The sequence below is a fragment of the Beta vulgaris genome, chromosome 7 (assembly GCF_026745355.1).
Source record: "Beta vulgaris subsp. vulgaris cultivar EL10 chromosome 7, EL10.2, whole genome shotgun sequence".
Taxonomy (NCBI): Eukaryota; Viridiplantae; Streptophyta; class Magnoliopsida; order Caryophyllales; family Amaranthaceae; genus Beta; species Beta vulgaris.
Window position 1 is genome coordinate 26,715,308 of NC_079208.1, and position 19,823 is coordinate 26,735,130.

Genomic DNA, 19,823 nt, shown 5'->3' on the forward strand with positions numbered 1-19,823 from the left:
AATTAAGAGATTTTTGATGATATATAGGAATACTTGAAGTATTAATATGTGGGGTAGATATATCTATGAGAAATTTTGTTTCCCTGTTATTTATAGATAATGTTCCTAGTTTTGATGTAATATCTTCAATATCTAGAGATTTTTTGGACTCTAGTTGTGTAGATAACATTTCTATTTGTTTGAAATGGTAGTGAGAAGCTGAATTGAATAATTATTTTGGTGATATATTTTTTAAATGTCACCTAAATTAGAAAAGGAGGAGTTATCATCTTCTCTACCTCTTTTAAAAGGAGCCATAACAAAAGATAAGTTATTGTGGTTAGAAGCCTTATAGAGAGAAAAAATGAGCGACAAAGAGCGAACTGAGAAACCCCTAGTTTCTCCAAAAGAGCACAATCAACTTGTTCGCTCGAACAAGAAGATCAAACGGAAAATCACGAATTGGATTTTCGATCCAAATCCAGAGGGAAATGCGCAAATGATTGATGCGAACTTAGGTGAAACTCAAATACCTGAGTTAACCAAGTGTTCCGCCAAATAATCCACCATCCTTCAAAGAGATGTTGAATCAGAAAAATTTCCTTTCTCAGCTGGGGTTGACTAATTCCTTTGACCAAGAGGATGACGATGTATCTAATGATGATATACCGCCGGAGGGAATACAGGATAGCGCGCATTGCCTAATCATACTCCTCTCAAAAGAGGAGAAAATCCAGATGAGGAAACCTTCGCGTCATTCCATGATAATAAAGATGTTTAATGGTAAGGTGGGCTATATGGGTCTGATGCGTAAACTGAAGAAAAAGTGGAGTCTAAAGGGGGACTTGGTGTTAACAGATATTGGCTGCAATTTCTTTATTGCTAGATTCACTAATGCTATAGATTATCACCATGTGCTTACCCGAGGGCCGTGGATGATAGATGACAACTATTTGACAATCCGCAAATGGACCCCCAATTTCGTTGCGGAAGCTCCGATCAAAGTTCTTACTGCCTGGGTGCGAATTCTGAATCTTTCCGTGGAGTATTTTGATAGGAATTTTCTCCATAAGGTTGGCTCCAAAATTAGTAAAGTTCTACGCATTGACAAGACCACAGCGCAGGCTGAACGAGGCCAATTTACAAGGCTGAGCATCGAAATTGATCTCACCAAACCATTACTCTCAAAATTCTGGCTGAAAGGGAGAGTTTGGAAAATTCAATATGAAGGGCTTCATGCCATCTGCTTTAATTGTGGGTGCTGGGGACATAATGCGAAAGACTGCGCACAATCCTTAGAGGCGCATTAAATGGATGTCGTCCAATTGGATCAAGATCGAATGGAGTGCAATGAGAATCAGTCCTCTGGTTTGGCTAGAATCCCCCCCGTGGAGAATGCGAAGTATGGGGACTGGATGTTGGTCAAGAAACCAGGTAGAAGACGTGTGTCGAAAGGCGAGAAGGCTCAACCGGCCGTTGAAAAGGTGGCTGGCGATGCTCAGGCATTCAGACAGTGACAAACTGAAAACTCTGCCATTCAAAATTCAAATTCTCTCCCCCAGCCACCAAAAGAGAATGAGGTACCAAAGCTAGGATCTCGGTGATCTGTTTTAGGGGCGGATTCTCAGGAGAATACCAAGGAGGATAACAAATTGTTTATAGATGAAGATTCTGAAAAAGAGTTATTAAGCTTTAGGATTGTGGACCTTGCAGAGGTTACGCAAAAACAGCAAGATATTAATTCTAATCTACAAGAATTTACTGTTGGATTAGATTGTCCCAATGATTCCATCAGAAAGGGAGTTATCGAGAAATCTAAAGCCAAGTTCAATAAGCCCAACAAGAAGAAGAAGCAACAAAGGAATTGAGTTTTAGTTGAAGTTGACCCTAACTCAAACTCTCACGCCAACCCTAAGTCTCTATTAAATCATACAGAAGGCAAAGAGAACTCGAGTTATTAATTCTACGCCACCAAAATGCTCTCTTCCCTCGCCCCATCTCAGGATGAACGAACACCAATGCATACTATCTCAGGCCACCTTTCCGATGGACATGCACCCTCCGAATGTGATTTGCCTTCTAATCCCCCCGGAGAGAACTATATTTGTAGGCCAACCCATGAGCAATCCCTACTTAATGATAGCGAACCACCTAACCCACACACTGGAGGTAGTAATCCAATCGTGGATCGAGTCCCCGCCAGCCCTCCCGGAGTTGGTAATGATGCTTTCAATTCCCAGTGAGATTAATCGTCTCATGACTTTATTACCCCGAATTCCCTTGTTAATGGAAGATCGATTTCCACCAAATAATGGTACCACTTCGCCTATTTCATGTTTAGTATGGAATGTTCAAGGGGTAGGAAGTAGAGCCTTCATGGCTGTTTTAAAAGATATGATCAAGCAACATAACCAAATGTGCTTACACTTGTGGAAATACATATGGGAGGTCCTCAAGCGGAGAAAATAGCATCAATGTTGGGATTTTCTGGACACACTAGAGTGGATGCCTAAGGATTTTCTGGTGGTATTTGGGGATAGGAACACGACTTTCTTCCACCTTAGTACCATAGTACGTAGATGGAAAAATAACATTCTCGCGATTAAAGACAATGATGGTAATTGGTTACAGGATAAGCAGAGGGTGAACGAGCATATTGTTCAATACTTTGCGCATCTGTTTATGGACGACGGAGAGGGAAACATCCTTGTGGTCCCGCAAGATGTCTTTCCAGAACTTCCGCCACGGGACTGGGACAGTTTGTCAAGAGCCTTCTCGAAAGTGGAAATTGACATGGTGGTTAATGATATGAGTGACCTTAAAGCTCCTGGTTCGGATGGTTAGTCCCTGTTTTATCAAAAAATATTGGGAACCGGTGGCTCCCAAGGTTTATGGCCTTGTGTTAGAGGTTTTGGAAGGGAGAGGTATGCCAGAAAAAATTAATGACACTTTCATAACTCTTATTCCAAAAGTTGAGCATCCTGAACTCGCGTCGTAATTACGACCTATTGGTCTTTGTATCGTTATTTATAAAATAATTTCTAAAGTGATTGCGAACAGACTTAAGCCGATTCTACCAGGGCTCATATCTAACACACAAGCAAGTTTTGTGCCATGGCATCAAATTAAATTACGGACAATATTGTGATTATGCAAGAAGTGCTACATACCATGAGAAGAAACAAGGGATGAAGGGTCATATGGCTATAAAAATCGACTTTGAAAAGGCTTATGATCGAGTGCGATGGAGTTTTATTCGGGATACTCTCTAACAAATGAATTTGCCAATTCTCCCAGTAATTGTCATAATGGAATGCATAACAACTGCATCATTGCAAGTTCTTTGGAACGGGTGAACCTACTCAGGCTTTTAAACCAAGCAAAGGCATTAGGCAGGGTGATTCCCTTTCACCCTACCTTTTTGTTATGTGTATGGAATGACTCTACCAAACGATTGAAGAAGTGATTGTGGACAAACGTTGGAAACCGATTTATGCGAGCCGCAATGGACCCATGTTATCGAACCTATTTTTTGCAGATGATATTGTACTATTTGCGGAGGCAATTGTTGATCAGGCCCAAGTAATTCAGGATTGTCTTAGCCGGTTTTGCATTACGTCCGAACAGAAGATTAGTCTTCCGAAGTCTCGCGTTTATTTCTCAAAAAATATTTCGTTGCACCCACAGGAGATGATTAGTGGAGCGCTCCAAATTCAAGCTACAGGTGACTTGGCATGTACCTTGGGATGCCTACCCTCATAAGTCGCATAACTAAAGAAACATTCAAGCATATTAGTGAAAAAATTGACCGCCGGTTAAGTGGTTGGAAAACAAAGTACTTATCACTTGCAGCTCGTATTACTTTGGCGAAATCTTCTCTCTCGACTATTGCAAATTATTCGATGCAGACTACCAAGTTACCAAGATCACTATGCGATGATGTTGACAAACGGGTTAGACGATTTATTTGGGGGGGCTCGGAGGAACACCGAGTTGTCCACCTTCTCTCTTTGGATGTGCTCCAAAAATCACCACAACAAGGTGATATTGCGGTGCCTGCGGCTCGTCTAGCCAATGATGTGTTCCTAACCAAGCTTGGCTGGCGCACCCTCGCTGAGCCTAACGCGCTTTGGGCTCGAGTGCTTCGTGCGAAATATTGTAAGAGACGTTGTGATTTGGATATGTTTAATCCTAAACCTTGCATGTCGAACGTTTGGAAGGGTATTACTGACAATGCGAAAGTCCTTTCTGAAGACGTGCGGGTGTCTGTCGATAATGGGCTCAAGACACTATTCTTGGACCATAAGTGGGCTTCTCACACCGCTCTCTCTAATCTCACAATGCATCCTATTCCCATTGAGCTAGCAGCGGCCACGGTGAATGACATGTATGTGGGATCCTTTGACAGGTTGGAAATGGGAAAGCTTTGCACCATATCCGCATCAGGATACGCTGAGGTTAATACAAGCCTATGAACTCAAAGAAGATGTTGATATGGGGGACTTAGTCTATTGGAGCTCAGGTAATAAAGGCAAGTTTTCTATTAGATCGGCCATAAGTATAATGCGGAATGTGAGTGACAATCTAGATGAGAACTCTTGGGATTTAATTTGGAGTGCTCCTATCCAACAGCGAATCAGGGCATTTTTATGGGTGGCTTGCCACGAGAGAATTATGAGTAATGCTATGCGTTTCAAATGCAAGCTCACCAACGATCCGCGCTGCTTCTTATGCGAAGCTGGGGATGAAACGATGCTGCACATACTACGCGACTGCCCTTTTGCTCGTATGCTGTGGAAAAGCTTGGGTGGACCCGTAAACAACCCAGAATTTTTCCAAGGACCCTTAAAACATTGGTTCAGCAGCAACTTGCTGCATCAGGATGACAAGGGATTCCCTATTTGGGCCACTCTTTTCTATCTCTCTGCTTGGTGGTTTGGAGGTGGTGAAATTATATTACGTTTGGAAGAAGTCAAGAGGTTCCCTAGGATGTTGGGGCTTTTATTCAAGTGCGGTACAATGAAACTCGCAGGAGCTTTGAAAGACAATTCAACTGCAAAACCGGATGCATGAGCAAGGAAAAAGAGAAGAGATTGGTGTACATTGGAAGCATCCCCCCATGAAGTGGTATGTACTAAACTTTGACGGTGTTGTGAGGTTTGCCCAGGCCAGTGGGGGGAGGTGTGATAATCCGGGATCACTGCGGTGGTTTAATCTCAACACTTTCGATTAACATTGGCCATAGCCATGCTTTCAAAGCGGAGGTGATAGCTTTGACGAAAGGTTTGTAGCTGGCGAAAGAATGGCAAATCAAGAAATTAATGGTCCAGTTGGATAACTTGGCATGTGTGACAATGATCAAGAAGCAAGACTAGGGGCAAAATGAATGTTCACATATGCTTAAAAGATGTATTAATTTGATCCATCAAGATGACTGGGAAGTCCGCATTTCACACATCTATCGCGAGGGTAATCAAGTAGCGGATCGGCTTGCCAATCATGGAGTCACTCAACTCCTCCCTATTTCTTTCTTCTCTTCAGCTCCAGTAGGTCTAAGTGCTATTCTTAATGAGGATGTCAGGGGTGTGGTTATGCCCCGTTTGATTCCTCCTTTGTTAAGTTTCTTTCATGTGGTGTTTAAGTAGGTGTTGGTTTTTGCTTTGTAGTTCCTAGTTTTTTTCTTTTCTTGGTGTCTGTACCTCTCCCGGATCAAAAAAACAACAAAAGATCCTTCATTATTATTAACTTAAATTTCAGTTAAAGGAGGGTGAATAGATTTAACTATACTTCCATCTTTTAAAGTCCAACTTTCGATTAAACTACTTGTCATGTTTATTTGATTTTTGTTGAAAGATAGAATATATTATTTTTTATGGTATATGTGGAGAACCATGTGAAAAAAGAAATGTCAATTTCTAAGTTTTTGATATCAAAAATCCATTCTAGTAAGACATGGTTTTTAGGAATTTGATCAAAACATCCGAAGAACCAGTCTTTTTTATCATTATTTCTTTTGATCAAAACAACCAAAGAACCAGTCTTTTTATCATTATTTTCTTTTGAATAAAAGTCATTATGAATATATTCTAAATCTATTTGAGATTCTTTTTTAATAACATTAATAGAGGAAAAGGTAAGTGGTTTCATGGTTGAAGAAGTAGGTGAATTTGAATTAGTAGAAGATTCTCCTACTGATTCAGGTATTGGGTTTTTATAGCGGAATTTTGAAGATTCTTTGGAATGAAACACTAGTAGAATAAATGCTATTTGCTGCGGTTAAAAAGTACCCTATTGTTGCGGTTTTGGACGCGCAGCAATTAAGAGGGCAGCAATAGGTATTAATAATATTGCACCAGAACTTGAATTGTGAAGGTGAGGTTTGTGGTTGTGGACTGAGAGTTCCCATGGATTGATGTTTTTTTTTGGTGGAACGAAGGTGAGAGGAAACGAAGGTGAGAGGAAGGAGAGGGTGAGAAATGAAACGGCCGAGGAAGCAAGTGAGAGAAAGTGAAAGTGAACTGAGGGGGAAACGCGCCTTAGGTTTATTAAACCCTAATGACAATATTGTTGCGGTTATCATAAGGAACCGCAGTAATATATTAAAATAATAATTTTTAAAATTATTTTAATATATTGTTGCAGTCCTACGTGGAAACCGCAGCAATATTTGTTGTTCAAGGCCCCACTTTATTTTAAAAAGTATCCGTTAGACAATATTGCTGCGGTTTTTGGCGGGAACCGCAGCAACATTGTCAATTTCTATTTTTTATTTTCTTTTTGCGTGTTATATTGCTGCGTATAGGTAAAACCGCAGCAATATTACCGCAGCAAATAGCATTTATTCTACTAGTGAAATTTTTTTAGAAGTAGACGTTCGAGGATTATCAGATGAGTTTTCTTCGTAAGAAGGTCGAGCACTTTCATAAGAAGTTGATGGTCTAGCTTTTTCAAAATTAGTATATAAGGGTCTGCTCTCTTCGGCATAAAACAACTGAACTGAACTGATTGCAACTGAACAAAATTGAACTTAATTGAGCTGAACTAAACTGAACTGAATTGAGCTGAACTGAACGGAACTAAATTATAACTAATAGTAGTGATAATTATATAATATAATATTATTTAATTAATAATAAATTCATAATAATGATTTATTAATAATAATAAGTTATTAAATAAAATAATAATTAACCAATTATGAAAACTATTTAATGTTTGATAGTACTATTATTTTTCCTAGTAATCAACTATCAAAACGTGTATATTTTTGTATTTCAACAATGACAAGTATTATTGTTGTTATTTTTAATATTATTATTATTGTCATCTATTAAAAAGTTTGTACTTTGAACAATGACAAATATTATTGCAATTTTCAATATAATTAGGCGAATCATATAGAAAAAAAGTATTAGCAAAACAATAATTAGCAATGTTAAAATAATAATATTATTATTAAACGCAATAGTAATATGAGTAATAAAAACAATAATAATATAATAATAATTATTATTATAATCATTATATTAATATTTATAATAGTAATAGTAATAGTAATAGTAATATTAGTAGTAATAATAATTATTATTATCATTGTTTTATTATCAGAGAATTAAATGACTGAACTGAACTGAATTGATTGCAACCATTGTTGTTAAAATCCCGATATGGATCTTACGATCTTACGATTTTACGATCCTGGAGAACCTCACCGATCCCGATCCTACGTAGAATCTTAATTTTGTAGGATTTTTCGATCCTACCCAACCACAAAAAATCACATAGTAGGATCTTAACACGATTCTACGATCATACGACTCTACAATCCGATCTTATTAAATAAAAATTATAAAGTAATTTCACATATTAGATTTTGGTCGCATGTTACTTCAATCTTATAGTATTGAAAAACTATCACCATTTACTAATTAAAAAAATCATTATTAATATATGTAGATTTTAACATGAGGTTCTCACTATATTCTAGTATAATTATCTCTAATTTCACTAAATTGTAGGATCTTACGATCCTACGATCCGATCCCACCGATTCGATTCTACCAACTCCTACGATCCAAAGTAGGATCCTGATCCTGATAACATTTATTGCAACTGAACTGAACTGATTATAATTGAACTGAACTGAAAATAAGATGAGGAGAACAAGCCCTAACTTTATTATTACTTGACCATCAGGTTCTTTTATAATTTGATCAAGGTTCTTTTGGGCAATATTTCTAGGAGGAGAATTATAATGAATTAAAAATTATTTAGGAATAGTAATTTCGTCCTATTTTAATTTTTTAGCTGTAAAAGTAGCTGCACTTTCAGTTTCGACTTTTAATAAAAAAAAAATAGTTTCATCTATAGTGGGATGAAGTAAACAGAGTCTGGTGAATCTCTTGGATTCAACAAGAAAATGGAGAGTGTTATTCATAGAGTAACCAATATAAATTCCTATTTTGAAACTATAGATAACACTAAAATGAAGGGGAAACTTCCAGCGTTAAAAAGGGACAAATTTTAGCAGATGGTGCTGCTACAGGTGGTGGTGAACTAGCTTCAGAAACATTCTTCTCGACTGACATCCCTAAATTCAAACCAATTGATAGCCCAAAGTATCATTAAAGAGACCTTCGTGAAACCATGATCATCAAATCGGTTGACCCTGAACTTTACCCAATTGTATTCCCAATGTCGTTTGACCCAATCTGCCAAAATTAGTTCTACTACCTACACCCTAAGCAAACTGAAACTTAGGAGGCATCACTATTGCTTTCATGAAATAATATGAGTCGAACGCACGACTAGAAACCTCTCTTAGAGAACTCAAGGATTTTAAACAAAGTGAAAACGAAGGCTTTACCCCCTACCTGAGTAGATGGAGGGAGAAATCAACCCATATGATATTAAGGCCTACAGAAAAAGACTTGGTATGAATATTCGTTTCTAATCTCCTTCCTAGATACAAAAACCACCTCAAATACTTGGGTCTAGATAGCTTTACAAGACTATATGATGTGGGTATCCAGACTGAGAATAATTTGCTGAAAAATGCCAAATACTATATATGGGAACGGGTAGGATCCAGATCAACATCCCTTTTATACAAGGATCCAGATCCAACCCGAATCTATTGGGTAATAAAATTAAGGATGCTAATCATAATATGTGGGATCCTAACTTATTTTTTTTTTCCAAGAACCCTACTTTTCAAAATACTTAAAGATTTTAAAGAAAAAGACAACGCCATTGGTTCGAACAAACCATTCTAACCAATTCGAGCAAACAAACCTAGCCAATTTTAAAGAAGAAAAAAATGCCATTTGTTCAAACTAACAAATCTAACCAATGTAAGCAAAAAAACCTAGCCAATTCGAGCAAACAAACCAAAAGAAAAGGGAAAAACAGATGTTTAATTTTCCATTGATTTACATGCTTCGAGCAAACAAACCAATTCGAGTAAACAACTAACCATCGAACAAACAAACCAAAAGAAAAGGGAAAAATGAAAACGAAAAAGAGAGAGAAAGGATTTTACTCAATCTTTGACTTTTCTAGCGATGGTGGCCTTCGATCGCTCGGTGGTTCTAGTCAGGCCTTCCACTGTTCGATGATTCTCCTAAGGCCTTTGACTTCTCGGTGGTTCTGCTTGGTGGTCCAACTGCCGGTAGGGATGGCAATGGGTAGGATCCGGGTAGGATCCTCTAGGATCCATATCCGTTTTTTAACTAAGGATCCAGATCCTACCCGGATCCGATGGGTAATAAATTTGAGGATCCAGATCCGACGGATCCTACGGATCCGCGTCCAAAACGGATCCTAACTTATTTTTCTTAAAACTAACATAATTTTCATCCTAACGTTAAAATAGTTTAACGTTACTTCAATAACAACCACATTTGTCAATACAAGTGTTTCTATCTAGAAATTAAGGTTAACGGTCTGTGCTGAGCAAGTCCTTAAGTCTGAGCAGAGCTGGTGGTCAGTTCACCGAAAACCTGCAAAACACAGAAAAACTACCCTGGGGGTTGTTCCGGGATCGCCCCTCCGACGCTCAAGTCAGTTGATGATTGAGGTAGAGAGAGAGTCTAGAGTGAGAAACTCAAGTTAGTTAGGTGAGAATTCAATACCTTTGCATTGATGTGACAAGAGGTATTTATAGTAGTGGAAATTCCTAGAAAGAGGTGTGCTGGATGGGACAGCTCACCTAGGGATTGGTGACACCTTTTCAAGAATGATTCTGGTGGGACCCATGGATCCCCCGATGTTTGTTAGCCATATTGTGGTTTGGTGGGACCCACGGAGCTTAGGTGGCGGTGCCACATGGCATAAGACTCTTGGAGGGATTTAATGGGCCCCAAATATTTATCCCCACGCCAGGAAGGGGCCGAAGAGCCGTCCGACCGGGTGAAGCCTATTTGCGGTGTAGATTTCTCCCTATGATCTGGTGACCAACCCCCATAGGGGAAGACTGGAAGGAGACCAGGTCGGGCAGGCGCCGACCAGATCCATGACCTCAGCAGAGCCAACATATAGTAGACCGGCCTCCATAAGGGAAGATTGGAAGGAGACCAGGTCGGGCATACGCCGACCAGGTCCATGACCTCAGCAGGGCCAACATATAGTAGACTGACCAGGGGCCCCGTTGGTACCGGGTCGGCATAGTGAGGCTCCCTGGATACCTGGTCGGGACACCATGAGGGAGAACCTGGTCGGACCAGGGTTGGCCAGGTGCCCTTAATTCCAAGTAGTTCACATGATGGGGAAACCTGCTCGGATGAGGGGCTAAGCCCCCAATTGACCGACCAGGGTCCTTGAAGAGGAGACCAGCTCGGCTGAGGGGCAAAGGAGCCCCTAGTTTGACCGACCAGGTCCTTGAAGAGGAGACTAGCTCGGCTGAGGGGCTAAGGAGCCCCTAGTTTGACCAACCAGGTCCTTATGGAGGAGACCAGCTTGGCTGGGGGCTAAAGAGTCCTTAGATTGACCGACCAGGTTCCGGATGGACGGGCGCAGCTCGGACAGGGGCTAATGAGCCCTGGAGAGGCCGACCAGGTGTTCCCTAGCACTTAGTTTATTTGGCTAAGTGGAGGGACCTTACAGAGACCTGGTCGGACAATGGGAAAGGTATCCCCATGTGACCGACCGGGTTCTGAATTTGACGGGCGCAGCTCGGACAGTGGCTAATGAGCCCTGGAGAGGCCGACCAGGTGTTCTCTAGCACTCAGTTGATTTGACTAAGTGAAGGGAGCTTACGGAGACCTGGTCGGACAATGGGAAAGGTAGCCCCATGTGACCGACCGGGTTCAGGATTGACGGGCGCAGCTCGGACAGGGGCTAACAAGCCCTGGTGAGGCCGACCAGGTGTTCCCTAGCACTTAGTTGATTTGGCTAAGTGAAGGGAATTTGGAGACTATCATCTTATCCGACCGACATCTTTGAGGAGACTGCTTGTTATGGCCGAGTGGGTGATATTGAGCTGGAAATCAGTGATTTGCCACATGGCATTTCTCAGCTGGGTGGTTGAGCTAGAAGCCTTCCAAAAAATGCGACGTTTCATCTTCCATGGGCCACCTTTTTGAAGGGGAAATGGTGCCATCTGGAAGCATTTAACAGGCCCGTGAAAGGGCGCGTCCCGAGGCATGTCTATATATATGTACGGAGAGGAGAGAGAAATCATTTGTGCATCCTTCACAAAATTTTCACTTTCTCTCTCTAAAAGCTCTCCCTTCTCTCTAACTTCTCAGCAGATCTTCCGGTTTCCATCGTCCGACCAAGTACGCTCTTGTTTTAGCTTTCTTTTTTGCTTTCTTTTAATAATCCTCGGCCGACTCCCTTGTCTATACAATAATGGGAGAATCGTCCGAGTCAGTGACACCCCCGACCTCACCTCCCTACAATTTGTCCGAGGAGGTGAGAGGAATGGGAATAACGCTGGTGTCAACCTTAATAAGTTGCTCCGACCCCTCGGCCGTTCCCGACGCGGTTCCGCTCCCGAGCCCCTCATCGTCAATAGAGGAAGAGGCCGAGGGCACTGTTCCCTTCCCCTGGGAAGTGTCCCTGGCCTTTCCTTCCAAAGCAAGTTACTTAGACAAATATATTGATGATGGTGTAGTAAGGGTGACCATGTCGGATGGCGAAGGAGAAGCATCCACCTCAGGCCGACCAGAGTTTCCAGATCCGGACCCAAAAGGGGGCCCCGGATCAAAGTTTTCTTTGCCTTCGCTGATGAAGGCCTTCCTAGAAGACCCGAGGGGGCAGGCGACGAGGTTCCAAATAAGGGATCCATATATGCTGGTTCGACCGGAGGCTTTCCATACTGTGCTGACCCCCCTCCTGGCTGCACCGCGGTTTATTACAAGTCCATGGAGATGGGGCTTCGGTTTCCTTTGACCCCATTTGTGAAGGAGCTCTTGAATGCATACAACTTGACAATAAGCCAGATTTCCCTGAACTCATGGGGGGGAATCATAGTTGTTCAGACCCTTTGCGCCATGCTGAGCGTCCGACCTACCCTTACCCTATGGCGCAATATGTTCAAGCTGGTCGAGATGATGGCGGGAGACAATGGTCCGGGCTGGTGGTATTTCCAAGCCCGACAGGGTTATAAAGCTGTGCTCGACCTCCCTACATCTCAGAAAGGGTTCAGGAGGGAATTTGCCTTCGTATATTTTGGAGGAGATTGGGGGATCCCTACAGTCCGATCGGAGACTGAACCGAACCATGAACTGAATTTCCGGGTTCTTGAAATGTCCGAGGAAGAGGCCGTTGCTGCCATCTATATGCAGACCAAGGCCCAAATTGTTCAAGGTGGAGAGGTTTATGTGGCCAGCAATTGGTTGCCCAGCTGCCGCCTTTTCAAGAATGAACATTTGCTGTCGGCGGTCGGGCTGAGCCGGACATTCCCCAACGGTAATCGGCCGAGGGGGTTATTTTACTTGCATTAATGTTTCTTTTCAGTGTCTAACTTGTTTTTCTTTGCAGCTTGCTCCTTAACTTATCTCCTTGAATCTGATCCTGATATGGCCGAGAAACTTAATTACGCGGCAATGAGGGCGGCTCAGGTCAAAGCTGAACTGAAGGCTAAGAAGCTCAGTGTCCCCCCCCCATCCTAAGGTAAAAGTTTAGTTTGCTATCTCTTGCCTTTTTGCAGCCGACTAACCTCTTCGTTGCTTTGCAGGATCCCTCGAAGCCCAAAGCCTCGAAGAAAAGAAAGGAAAGGGCTCCTGAGAAGGTTGACATGACTGCGAAGGCGCTGGCCAAGGCCTAGGCCGAGAAATCAAAGAAGGTCATGTCGGTGGAAGGTAATAGTCCACGACCTAAGGTGCAAGCTGAACAGACCGAGGGGACTCGTATATCTGTTCATTCGGACCACTTTCGTCCAGTAAGTAGTCCTGGTTATACTCCGTCCACCCCTCCTCATCCGAATGGCGACCCTGAGGAGCTCGGCGTGAATCTGTCCAAATCCTTCGCCGATCTGGACATTCGCGAGTTGGACATGCGTTGGACCAACGCAATGATTGTCTTTATGGCCCTGCTGACCAGGAACATATTAACACTTCCAGCGGTCCTCGGGAAACTGACGACCTATTCCGCTGTTGGGTCGAGGTGAGCTTTGATCAGGTTTCTACCTTTTGCTTTTTTTGTTATGGAATCCTTCTAACTGCTTGCTTACATTTTCATGTAGTTCTCTGCTTGGCTGGCTAACGTGGCCCGTAACAGGGTGCGCTTGGCCGAGGAGGTGAATACTTTGCACTCGAAGGGCAAGAAGCACTTCGACCAACTGTATGCTGCCCAGGAAGGTCAGCGGAAGGCCGAGGCTGATCTCGCTAATGCGAGAGGTGTATAAAGCGGGATCAGGAAGACTTTCAGAAGGAGAGGGACGGATGGGCCCAGACCAAAGCTCTGCTGATAAAGGAGAAGGAGGACGCCGAGCTCGCCAAGCTGGCTGCCCAAGCTCAGACTGAGGAGGCGCAGAAGAAGGTTGCTGAGCTGATGACCCAGCTTGCTGAGTTGGAGAAGGCTCCCAAGTCTGAGGAGGAGTGGTTTGCGGCCTAGCAGATGACCAAGGCCTGCGAAGACTTCGTCAATGAGGTCGGTTCGACCGCCCAAAAGATGGGGGTGGATGATGGCCTCAAGCGAATGAAAGCAGCCTTGGCTAGGTCTCACCCATCTTTCTCCTGGGCCGAGGCGATGGCGAGCTATAAGGCGCTGCTGGAAGAAGAGGATCGGGCCCTCCTTTCCGAACTGAACATCGCTCTTACTGACGAGGATGATGATGAGGAGGGCGCCGAGGAGGACCAAGAGGGGGCTAGGTCCGAAGAGCACAATGAGAGCACCAATGATCAGACCGACCCCCCTGCTGTCTAGGCAACAATGTTGTATTTATTTTGTTTAACTGGCCAATGTTGTATTTATTTTGTTTAACTGGCCTTGGTAGTACCAGGCTTTAGGTTGTAACTCTTTGACTTTAATGAATTATATTTCAATGAATTATGTTTCCTTCTATTTTGTCTGAGCACCTTTTATGTTTGTCGATTGCAATTCGCTTCTGTTCCAAGTGTTGTTTTCCGAACTGGTTAAGTCATGCATGATAGTTTTGGTCGGGATTAACTTAGTTGAAAATAATCCAACTTAGGTAAGAACTGACTGGTTAAGTCTGATAAACTTGAAACTGACTGGTTAAGTCTATTTATAACTCGAAAATGACTGGTTAAGTCTTTTTATAACTTTGAAAATGTCTGGTTAAGTCTTTACATGTATGACCTGAACTGGTCCGATCGATTACATGCCATACTTGGCCAGTTTACATCATATATGCCCCAATTGAAATTGACGAACATTATACATAGTACTTTTTGAGGTTGTCCAAGTTCCATGGCCGAGCAAGTGGAATGCCTTCAGGGTTCTCGAGTTGGAATGTGCCAGGCTTGATTACCTTGGTGACTTTGTAAGGACCATCCCAGTTAGCCCCCAACTTGCCTTTTAGGTGTGAGAGCCCTGTTGCTTCAACCTTCCTGACCACCCAGTCTCCGAGCTGGATTGGCCTTGTTTTAACTCGACGATTGAATTGCCGAGTCACTCTTTGCTTGTAGCGGATCGACCTTAGCAAGGCGTTGCCCCTTGTTTCTGGCAGTAGGTCGAGGTTGACAGGCTTTTCTTCTTCATTTTGCTCAAAGTCGTAGAAGGTGATTCGAGGTGATGGGATGTCAACTTCTACTGGCAGGACCGCTTCACTACCATATACCAAACCGAACGGGGAGTGCCCTGTTGCTTCCTTAGTAGTTGTCCGAGTAGACCAGAGAACTCCGGGTAGGTCGTCTACCTAAGCCCCTTTTGCTGCGTCAAGAGACTTTTTGATTCCCTTGAGCACTATCTTATTAGCTGCTTCAGCTTGACCATTGGTTTGGGGTCGAGACACTGCCTATAACCTTGTTTGTATGCCAAAACGAGCACAATACTCTCGAGTTGGTCCACTATTGAATTGCCGACCATTATCTGAGACCAAGGCCGGGGTACCCCAAACCTTGTGATTATGTTTCTCCATATAAAGGCTTGCACCTGCTTGTCAGTGATGGAGGCGAGGGGCTCGGCCTCTGTCCACTTAGTGAAGTAATCTATTGCCACTATTAGAAATTTACGCTGACCTAATGCTGGGGGAAGGGGCCGAGTAGATCCATGCCCCATTTGTCGAACGGCAGAACTGCTTGAATGGAGGTGAGGGGGGTGGCTGGGGCTCTGGGAATATCCGAATGGATCTAGCAGGATGGGCATCTCTTCACCAGTTCTTGTGCATCTGCCTTGAGAGTAGGCCAGTAGTATCCAGCCCTTAGAGCTTTTCCAGCTATAGTTCTCCCCTCTTGGTGGCTGCCACACGCCCCTTGGTGTATTTCCCTTACGATGTAGTTTCCTTCTTCGGGAGTTACACACTTCAGAAGTGGGTGCGTGTATGATTTCTTGTAGAGCTGCTCATCGTGCCATAGGAACCAACCTGCTCGGTGCTTGATCCTTTCGGCTTCCTTGACCTCTGCTGGGAGGATTCCATCCCTTAAATATCCGACCACTTCATCCATCCAAGTAGATGTTCGATCTAGAATCAACTGTTTTTTGGCATTTATGCTTGGCTGGCGAAGTACCTCCCACATGATGGTCCGAGGAGCTGACCCCTCTGCCGAGCTGGCCATGCGACTGAGAGCATCGGCTTGTTGATTTTCCGACCTGGGTATGTGGCTGATGTGGAAATGGGAGAGCTTTTTGATGAACTCTTGGGCTTTAGCCAGGTACATTCTCATGTTATCCTCCTTGGCCTCGTACTCTCCTGAGACCTGACCCACTATAAGCTGAGAATCCGATCGGGCCTCAATAGTTGTAGCTCCCGCCAAGATGCAAAGCTGAAGTCCTAGGATGAGGGCCTCATATTCTGCTTCATTGTTTGACCCCAGGAATTCGAACTTGATTGCGTACTCCATTTTCTCCTCGACCGGGGGTTTGAGCACTAGCCCCGCTCCGCACCCCGACTTAGTGGAGGAACAATCTACGTATAATTCCCACTCTTCTCTTTGGCCGACCGGGGGCCGCGTTGTGCACTCTGTTATAAAATCAGCCAACGCTTGAGCTTTTATGGCTCTCCTGGGCTCATATTCCAAACCAAAATCAGCCAATTGGTCGGCCCAGTCTGTCATCCGACTGGAGTGGTTCCTGCTTTTATTACTTTGCGTAAGGGTTGTCCGGTGAGGACTTTGATTTGGTGGGCCTGAAAGTAGGGTTTTAGCTTTCTACTAGCCATGACGAGGGCGAAGACCATCTTTTCCACCTCGCTATATTTTGCTTCAGCCCCTCGAAAGGCATGGCTAATAAAGTAGACCGGGTGTTGTCTCCCTTCCCTTTCGGCCACCAGCACGGCACTTAGGGCGTATTCCGATACGGTCAGGTATATGAACAATGTTTCCCCCGGTAAGGGGGACATAAGTTTTGGGAGTGTTGAAAGATGAAGTTTGAGGGAGGTGAAGGCTAGCTCAGCCTCCTCGTCCCAGGTGAACTCTTTTCTCTTAAGGGCCTTGAAAAAGAACAGGCTCTTATCAGCCGACCGTGATAGGAATCGTCCGAGAGCAGCTAGGCATCCTGTTAGGCGCTGCACTTCTCTGACATTCCGAGGGGATTTCATCTCCAACACTGCTTTTATCTTGTCGGGGTTGGCTTCAATACCCCTTTCATCAACTAGAAATCCGAGGCATTTGCCCCCTTTTACCCCAAAGACGCACTTCTTAGGGTTGAGCATCATACGATACTTCCTCAGTGTGCTCAGCGTCTCCCTTAAGTCGGCTGGGTGATCAGAATGGGCCTTGCTTTTGACTATCATATCGTTAACGTACACCTCTATGTTTCGACCCAATTTATCACTGAAAATTTTGTTAACTGCACTTTGGTAAGTGGCTCCAACATTTTTCAGTCTGAATGGCATCATTTTGTAGCAATAGACCCCTTGGGGGGTAGTGAAGGCGGTATGAACCCGATCATGCTCTGCCATCGGGATTTGATGATAGCCTGCATTGGCATCCATGAAGCTTAAGAGAGCATAACCAGCCGTGGAATCAACCAGCCTATCAATTTTGGGCAGAGGGTGGTTATCTTTCGGACAGGCCTTGTTCAGGTCTGTGAAATCCACACACATGCGCCAAGCCCCGCTCGGCTTCTTCACCAGTACTACGTTGGCTAACCATTCCGAGTACTGGCATTCCTCAATAAATCCTGCTTCGAGCAGCTTCTTGACCTCGACCGCCGCAGCCTTGCATCTTTCCGGACCTTGATGCCTTAGTTTTTGCTTGACCAGCTTGTACCCCTCCTTGATGTTGAGTTCATGGCACATGATTTTGGGGTCAAGACCGGGCATTTCTGAGGCCTCATAGGCGAACACGTCTTTGTATTCCCGGAGCACCTCCACTACATGTGCTCTTGTTTCTGGGTTTAGGGCCTTGCCCACCCTCACAGTTCGACCGGGCTCCGCCCCAATCATTACTTCTTCATCTTCCTCAGCTAGCTGAGGCTGTTCGTACTGCTTGGGGTTTTCTGTGATGTATACCCTCAGATTTTTTGGTGAATCTTCTTCTCTTTTCCTCTTCTTCGAGTCCTCTTGGACGTCGACTTCAGTTCTGCTCTTCAAGCTGTTAACATAGCATTCTCGCCCGGCCTGCTGATCCCCTTGTATTTTTCCGACCTTCCCCTCATCTGTTTCGAACTGCATGAGGAGTTGGTACGTGGAGATAGTAGCCTTTGTTTTGTTCAGAGTGGGTCGTCCCATTATTATGTTGTATGGTAGAGGGATGTCGACCACTAGGAAGTCAATCGGTAGGCTTCTTCCCTTGCCTTTCTCACCCATCCGAGTAGGGAGCTTTATCGACCCGACAGGCTATACGGAGTTACCCCCGAAGCCTATAAGTGGCTGGTCGAGTGGTGTGACATCCTTCTCACTGTATTTCAGCTTCTTCAAGCATTCTAGAGTTATGATATCGGCAGATGACCCGCTATCAACTAAGACGCGCCTTACCCGGGAATTGGCTACTTTGAGCTCGATGACCAGGGGGTCATCATGGGGTACACTTACTGGCCGACTGGACTCCCCGAAAGTCATTATGGGGCAGTCGGACCGGCTCGGCTTGACCTCTAGCACTTGGTGTTTGAGGTTTTGGAGGTGGGCTTTCCTAGCTCGACCGGTTAGGCCTCCTGAGGTGAAGCCACCTGCGATGACTCCAATGAAACCCTCCGTATCCCCACTATTGGACTGATCGACCTTCTGTTTCCCATTCTCCTCGCTTGTGTGCTTGAGATAGCGGTTCAGCTTGCCCTGGTCAGCCAGGTTATCCAATCCTTTCTTCAGTTCTCTACTATCTTTTGTGGTATGACCACATTCTCGGTGGTACTCACACCATTGGCTTTTGTCTCTTCGGTAGGCTGAGGTCCTGATGGGTGGGGAATTGGGTAGCATGGATTCATGTTTGACGTCCAGGTAGATTTCTCTCCGATTTTTGTTAAAACGAGGGTCGTTTCCATGATCTGTGAATCTGTCCGACCTACCGCCCGTTTTTTGCTGTTTGGGCTGATCTCTATTGCTGCCTTCTTCCTTTCTCTTCTTACTACCCTCTTCTGAATGACGGCAGATGTATGCCGCTTGGATGAATCTCTGGGCCTTAGCCATGGCCTCGGAAAAAGTTTTGACTTCACTTTCTGCCAGTGTCTATCTGAGCCGGCCAGGCTGCAATCCGGCATGAGAGCAGCGAACGCAACAGCATCCTGCAGGTCGGATACTTTTAAGGATTCTTCATTGAACCTTTTTATGTAGTCGGCTAGACTTTTGTTCTTCTCCTGTTTGCCTCCCATGAGGTGTAAACTCGTCTTCTTTTGCCTCTTTCCGGCCACAAATTGATGGGTAAACATGTCCTCGAGTACCGCGAAATCGGTGATGATTCCGGGCACTCTTGGAACCAATTCAGCGCGAGCCCCTTCAGAGTGGTGGGGAAGAACCGACACCATGTGGCCTCGCAACTGGTTTGTACACTCATACGAGCCTTGTATGTGGCCATATGATCTTCTGGGTCGGTTAGGCCCGCAAATTGCTCGATCAACGGTGTTTTAACTTTCCGTTGGGTAGGGGTGTCAATGATCTCTCGACTGAATGGGGTCATGAACTTCAAGCTTCCATTGCCCAGTTTTAGAGGTTTGGACTGCGCCGAGTCGCCTTGCCCTTCTCGCTGAGCTGCCTTGCGATCTAAACGACGGGCGTCATACCCCTGACTGCAACGCTTCTCGTTAAGAATGTTCCTAGCTCCTCTTGCTGGACCAGGATTTCC

The 19,823-nt window shown here is 44.3% G+C and overlaps 3 protein-coding genes across 3 annotated transcripts; 1 reads left to right on the plus strand and 2 right to left on the minus strand.

Moving 5' to 3' along the window:
- Positions 1–560: 560 nt before the first annotated feature.
- Positions 561–1,289, plus strand: LOC104899126 (uncharacterized). Its single transcript, XM_010686261.1, has one exon. The coding sequence runs from the start codon at positions 561–563 to the stop codon at positions 1,287–1,289; it is 729 nt and encodes a 242-aa protein (XP_010684563.1).
- Positions 1,290–14,821: 13,532 nt separating this feature from the next.
- LOC130589512 (uncharacterized) lies at positions 14,822–15,666 on the minus strand. Its single transcript, XM_057390779.1, has 2 exons — positions 15,506–15,666; positions 14,822–15,215 (listed from the first exon to the last, which is right to left on the minus strand). Exons 1-2 carry the CDS (start codon positions 15,664–15,666, stop codon positions 14,822–14,824), a joined length of 555 nt encoding a protein of 184 aa, XP_057246762.1.
- A 2,719-nt stretch (positions 15,667–18,385) lies between these two features.
- Positions 18,386–19,171, minus strand: LOC125491879 (uncharacterized). The gene has a single exon (XM_048633955.1). The coding sequence runs from the start codon at positions 19,169–19,171 to the stop codon at positions 18,386–18,388; it is 786 nt and encodes a 261-aa protein (XP_048489912.1).
- Positions 19,172–19,823: the final 652 nt, after the last annotated feature.

What these genes read in the sequence shown, in the direction of transcription:
- LOC104899126 (XM_010686261.1), top strand. Translation starts at nt 561, where the DNA reads ATGTTGAATCAGAAAAATTTCCTTTCTCAGCTGGGGTTGACTAATTCC.
- LOC130589512 (XM_057390779.1), bottom strand. Translation starts at nt 15,666, where the DNA reads ATGGGGCATGGATCTACTCGGCCCCTTCCCCCAGCATTAGGTCAGCGT. An exon ending in TGGAGAAACATAATCACAAG is followed by an intron (nt 15,216 to 15,505) that starts GTTTGGGGTACC and finishes GGTATATGGTAG; the next exon opens with TGAAGCGGTCCTGCCAGTAG.
- LOC125491879 (XM_048633955.1), bottom strand. Translation starts at nt 19,171, where the DNA reads ATGGCTAAGGCCCAGAGATTCATCCAAGCGGCATACATCTGCCGTCAT.